At 27.6% G+C, this 6,914-nt stretch overlaps 1 protein-coding gene across 1 annotated transcript; it reads left to right on the top strand.

Moving 5' to 3' along the window:
• Positions 1-116: 116 nt before the first annotated feature.
• On the top strand, positions 117-4,610 carry LOC100166172. Its single transcript, XM_008188420.3, has 5 exons — positions 117-347; positions 428-575; positions 3,844-3,938; positions 4,046-4,245; positions 4,307-4,610. The coding sequence occupies exons 1-5, from the start codon at positions 142-144 to the stop codon at positions 4,549-4,551; spliced, it is 894 nt and encodes a 297-aa protein (XP_008186642.1). The 5' UTR covers positions 117-141; the 3' UTR covers positions 4,552-4,610.
• Positions 4,611-6,914: the final 2,304 nt, after the last annotated feature.

Here is a 6,914-nt window from a genome sequence, read left to right as displayed (position 1 = left end):
CCACGACCACGACGACGCGACGGTATACGCGAAACAGTTTCGGCCGAACGACGGACGTGCGTCAATAACGCGTACGGACATAATCACAGGCCGGAAACGCGACAATCATTATCCGATGCGCCCGGAGCTGCGTTGTTGTTCATGTTCGACGACGGCGAGTCGCGTAAAATGGCGGACACACCAACACACACACTTGCGCACGCACGCACGCACTCACTCTCGCACGCACTCGCAACCCGAAGGACCCGCGCACCCGATTGGCTCAACACCCGTCACATGGTTAACACAGTGGTAACCAGAATTGCGGCCACTGCGGTAAAAACATACGCCGCCGCCGCACTACCAGAGTAGGTATATCACGAATTCATGATATGTACGCAATTTCTGATGATAACAAATCGACAATATTTTAATAGATTACTTTTAGTTTATTTTTATTTTTGAAAGCTACAACGACAGCGACGATGATGGCCGGATATGTTTTAAATCGGCCGGGCGCCTTACTACGTTTGTTATCAGCGAACGCCAACAACAACGGTGCCACCACGACTTTGCATGACCGATTCAATGTTCAGGTAAAACTATAAAAATTCGCGACAACCGCGACAATATTACATCAGTTCGCGAGATCGCAAAGATAATATTGTCGAATATGGATACAATTTTTTACTACACATATACGAATGTTGAGAATATCGTACGTGTTTTAATTGTTTTCGTCCTGTTAAAGTCTTGTTGGACGATGTAACCTTTTGAAGGTTATGGCCGTAGTTTTCGAACAATACGCGTGTGTGATTAAAAAATCGGTTTCGATCCGTACTTGCCAGTGAACCAACAAGACAACAACGATATCGTAACGATTATTAAAAATAAAAATGATGGTGATGATAACTGACGTTGTAACTGGATTTGTCTTACAGTCTTATATGAAAATCGTGACCGTATTATTGTTATGATATTTTTTATCATTTTAATATTGTTGGCGGTGTCGGTGTAAGAAAATCATTATCAAATCTAGTGTATTGATAAAATAATATTGTTTTGGTTGGCGCCGCCACCGTCATACCAGTGCCGACTGACATGACAGGCATGAATTTCCCGCTTACTGAACTCTGTAGTCTGTACCAGTAGTTATTATGTTTTAATTATTATAAATAATATTTTACTGTTTGGGTTTAGCACACGGACCACGGTTTAAGATATATATATATGTATGTGGTTTAGGATAAAACAATCGTATTATAACTTATAGACCGTAGTCATTATTATTATAGTCAGTAATTGTAGCCTCAAATCACAATTCACAAGTTTAAAGTTTCCTCGTATGGCCATTTAGCAATTTTATATTTCCACTAATCTAGTATTATAGTAAATACTACATATTATAATATAATATTATTGAGTACTGACAGTACTTCTGTAAGCTATATAATATTATAAGTTATAACAAAACAATAATAATGACGAATATAAAAATATAAATATTTATTAGGTATTATCTTTGGTTGATGGTTTGCATGTTGATTGAATTATATATTTATTATTTGGATACAAGTATCCAACATTAGAATAAAAAACATAATAATTAATTACACTTCGTAGTGTCATTTTGTTGGAGAGTATTTTAATCGCTGAACCGTTAATATTTATTGATATTTTATTATACTTATAATATATTCAAGAATAAACGAAATCCTTATTTTTGGTTTAATATTGTAAAAACATCAATACAAAGTACCGAAATCAAATTTATTATTACGACTATTTTTATTCCCGTGTTTTATACTAACTTAACAATTTTCATAAATATTCATAATATACAATATTTTTAATAACATTAAATTATAACCTGACAACAATTTCAAACAATTATTTTAATTTCCAATATAACTCTTATTTTGTGTGTATCCATTAAAAGACAATTTGTAAATGGGCCGGGGGGGGGGGGGGGGTTTGTATTTATTTTACATAAATAGTTTAATTAACTTACAAACTTACATTTCTTAATACTTGCCTTTTGGACATAGGCGTGTCTACGGCGGCAGCCCCTGCAATTTTTGAAAGGTGCCGGTCAACTGAGTTTTAAATCAGAAGGGTCACAACATTAATTTTTTTTTAATAATTTACTTACAAAGATATGTTCAACAAAATTAGGTAGATAATATCTTTATTTAACATTGTCAAATTGATTTCCTGATTTCGGAAATTGGAAAACCTTACTATAAAGACTTGAGACAGACGACGCGTATAGGTACGTATACGTACGGTACGCATGTAGATATTATTGATATTATTGTTGTATTAATATGTTTGATTTGTAGCTAGGTGGTGTAATCCCAAGGCTGTAGATGAATACGGATCAAATTTTTCGAAAAAATTGGGAAAATAATAATAAATAATTTATAATGGTATAAAAATATATTATCGTATACCGCATTTCCGCCAATGATGTTTTGTTACGTATTTTCCTAATAATTATTAATTAATATTGTCATTACTCATTTTTCAATCGTGCGCTGTCTATATATTTTCTACAACTTACAAGTTATATCAATTATAAAACATTTAATAACACGGGTGATTTATTTTCGGGGAAATACACCCTCTCAAATATATACCAGTTCGATATGTAACTACGTTATTTTTAGAACAAATACTGAAATATCCGTAGTAATATATTTAATATTTAAATTTTAAATTTTAATACAATAATACATTGATAAAATGTGAAATGACTGTGACAAGTTTCCTTATCTATTTTTTAAAATGGTTTTTTTTACATAGATTATTTTAATTTTTAATTTTGCAAAAATTCGGTTATTTCTGTAATTTTCTCAATTTTTTCCTGAAATTTTCCGGCATTTTGATCCCTATGATTAATATATCTGAAGTTACGGTAGATTATTATTGTTAATAGATAATAATATAGACTTTTTTATAAATTATATAAATATTTTATTGAGGAGGGGAAGGGCTTAAAAAAATACGGCTTTGGGTATATAGAGCTTTTTTCGGTTCACTAATAAAGTAGCGCCGATCATTAGCTAGGCTTCCCCTGCCGACGAAGTCTAGTCACGCCTATGCTTTTGGATAACTTAACCCTTGCTTAGTCTCTTGTCATATTATTTTCAATATTGTAACAAAATATTTCATTAAGCTATATTCATTAAAATACAATATTAAGAACAAACTCACTACAGAAAGTTATATTATATTCAATATTGTAAAAAAAAAATTATTCAACTATAATATTAATTTTGTATCACTAAAATACAATATTAGTAAGAAGAAACTCACTACACAAATAACAGTATATTTTTAACAATCATGTTTTTCTGTTATTTGTTAATTTTTTACATAAATCATGAAACAATTACTTTTTATTTATTCTTTAATTGTTGTTTTTTATGTAAAGTATGCAAAATTGTATTTAGTACTATTTAAACTTGTATGTGTACTATGTGAATGTATAAATAAAACATTATCAAACATTTACAACTTCTTCTCGTCTACTTGAAATTCAGTACTTGGGTCAACACGTTAATTGATAATAGCACATTATAACATCTTTTAACATTTACATTAAAACAGTAATTTCAGTAACTCTATTTATTATTTCTTAAGATTTCCAAAATGCCATAATATTAGGTATAATACAACTATATAAGTATTAAAAAAAAAAAACTTGAAGTATAAATTATATATTCATATACAAACTTTTAACTACAAAATAATTTGAAAATGTTCATGATTTTGATGGATTTTGTCAAAGTTTGAACTTAAAATGCTTATAAAAAAATTGACTACATATATTGCTCAGTAACTTATTTTGTTTATTCACAGGTTAGACATTTACACAAAAAAGTTAAAAGAAGTATACCATGGGTACCTCCACGAAGCAAATTTGAAGGAAATGCAAAAGCCATAGCATCAAGAGGGTTAGTTGATATATATTTAAATAATTTTATTTGTTATAACAATAATTCAAATTATTATAGATTGAAATTATAAAAATTATAATTAATATTATGTTTTGAATTTTCAGATTTTTAAGGCCACTTAAAGAATATGATCCTCCATTAGATATCAAGAACGTCATAATAAAAATAGCAAATAATACAGTTAATCAAACCAAAGAGTCATACCAACTAAATAAAAATGAAAAAATCCGTTTGCTAAAAAAATGTGAAGAATTGGTTGACCATAAAGTACCAAATTCGCTTTTACATACTATGAATACTTTAGGTAAATTTTAAAACTAAATTATAATGCTCAATTTATTTTATTTGTATTCTTTTTTATACAGGTGATGTATTTGAATTTTATGAGACACCTGTAGACACAGTTGTACCATATGATGCACTTCAGAATCGTGAACTCCCCCCTAATCTCCATATAATATCAAACTATCATAGGTTCCACCCAGAGACAGATCTAATGTTTGATGGTGTCACTGCATTCCCACGCAGTTCCAACTTGGTTACTGGATTAAAAACAAAAAAGAAATACAAAGGATTTACCACATTGTCTCCTTATGATTATAAAGATTAAAACCATTTTGTATTATCATTTTTAGAAGAATATTAAAAGTAAATAGTAAAATAATGTTATTGATCAACTCTTATATTCATATAATATGTTTTATATTATATTTATTATTCTTGTTCGAGTGACAACAATTATGAAACAATTCTAATTGGTTTCATTGGTTATCTTCTAATTACACAATGTGCAATTATTGCAGTGTGAATAACTTAATATTTACATAGGTGACATGATTTTAATATAACCTTGTTTGACTTTATTATTTTCAAAACTAAGGTTAAATCGCTTTTTTTTAAAAATCAATTGTGAAAACTTCAATTAATCTTGATGACATAAAAAAAAACAACATATTTTTTAAAAATTTCAAAGTAAACGCACAAACTTTCAGTTTAAATACACACAAATCATTTATCAAATTTGAAAAATAAAACATTACTCACATATATTATATTACTCAATCAAATGCTGTTTTAAATTTGAACCAATTAAGACAAGCTCAATTAACATATTTTTTTTTTTAAATAAAACAGCTTACTATGCTATTTATTTTTTCATATGCCATAAACATTTACAATTTTTTTTGAAAAGCCCTTTTCAAAATTTATAAAATGTCTTGGTTCACACTAAATTATTAATAGAAATATTAACCTATTTGACATTTATGTACAGGATAAAATCTTAATTTTCAAAATATGTCATGCACAATTTGTATACATTTGATAGGTTTCGAATATATTTTATAGCTGTAGCATTTATTAACTATAATAATATTATAAAAGTATGTTAAACTTCATCAACTTACATTTTGTAATGTATATCCGTATATTCAGCTTAGGAGACCAACATTTGAGGCTTTAAAGTGTTATGTGTAAAAAAATCTTATCCTCCAATCTCTAACTGCATATACTTTTAATATTATCAATTATCAGATATTATTTTTTCTGTAATTCAAAAATACCCTGAATTCCATAATTAATTAATTAATTAATAACATAAATTGGTCAAATTTGTAGGCAAATCATACAATAGTCATAAGTCACTTTGTTTTAACAAAGATGATAAACAATAAATTAAGCCCCTTAGTTGCTATTATTCACCTTCAATTTTATGCTTCAGTCAGAACCACTATTTACCTATTTTAACATAACACAAACATTGACACTAATAATTTGTGTTAATTAAAATTGTTTTTTTAACACAAATAAAGTGATTTTTAAATAATTAGAATTTGTATTTATTTTATTATTCTACATTTTATTCTGATTAACAGAAATTCTTGTTAAATGTATATTCCAGGGGTCACTAAGTGGCCCGCAGACAAGAAAAAAAAGTATTAACCATTATTTAAACGTTATAGTGTTGTAATTTATCATTTTTGTTCATTGGTTTTCACTAATGTCTGCAATTTCTCAACAATTTCAAAATTTCTAATGTGGCTCTTCAATAATATTAATTGGTGACTCCTAGTTTATTCTATATCAAGGTTTGTTAAAATAAAATTAATATTTCAGTTTTTATTTTATTATTGAAGTGAAACTTCTTTATAGAGAGTAAAAAAAAAAATTATCTTTACAGTACGGATTCTATGGTTAAAAAATATTTAATAATCTTTGTATAATAATAATGAAATATTTTAAAGTGAAAATTTTATTTTATAATGCATAAAAAAATTACTAAAAAGTAGAATTTAATACAATTTTGTTCACTTATTCTGCGTAACTACATTGAGTATATATTGTATATATGAATTATACTCAATGACTAGACACATTTTAAACTAATTTAAGTTAAACAATTTTTAAATATTAATAAATATGCATACCATTTAGTCACTTATATTAAATAAATAAATTAAACAAAATTAAATTAAAATATTTTATTAAGACTACTAAATAAAACACATTGTAATTATTGCTTGATGACTTTTTTTGGATAAATGGTTAAACAATTTTAAGTACCTACATTAAAGATGTGTAGTAAAGTTAATACTTACACCCACCCAATAGTTAATACCACCTATGATCTACCTAAGAGTAGTAAATACTACTGTATTTTGTTTTATAATAATAATAAAGAATTAGAAGTTATTGCATTATAACTTAATTTACAAAATGTGGGCAAGGAGGTAACCACTCTGCTATACAGTTGATGTCGAGTATACCTCGTTATTAGGTAGGTGTGTTTCAGTATTAATTCATGGAAACATGTTGAATGAAAAATGGGTTACGGAAATAATGATAATGAGTTTGGTGGATATGCCATGCAGTGCGTATATTTTATTTTGATCTTCTTCAGATATTTTAATAATTCATAATTATTGGTTAAATGTTCATAAATGTGTGTGAAATACAAAAATTATAATAGCCAAA

Source organism: Acyrthosiphon pisum, chromosome A3, assembly GCF_005508785.2.
Source record: "Acyrthosiphon pisum isolate AL4f chromosome A3, pea_aphid_22Mar2018_4r6ur, whole genome shotgun sequence".
Taxonomy (NCBI): Eukaryota; Metazoa; Arthropoda; class Insecta; order Hemiptera; family Aphididae; genus Acyrthosiphon; species Acyrthosiphon pisum.
Note: the sequence above shows the minus strand (reverse complement) of the source record. Positions and strands in the feature narration are given on the sequence as shown.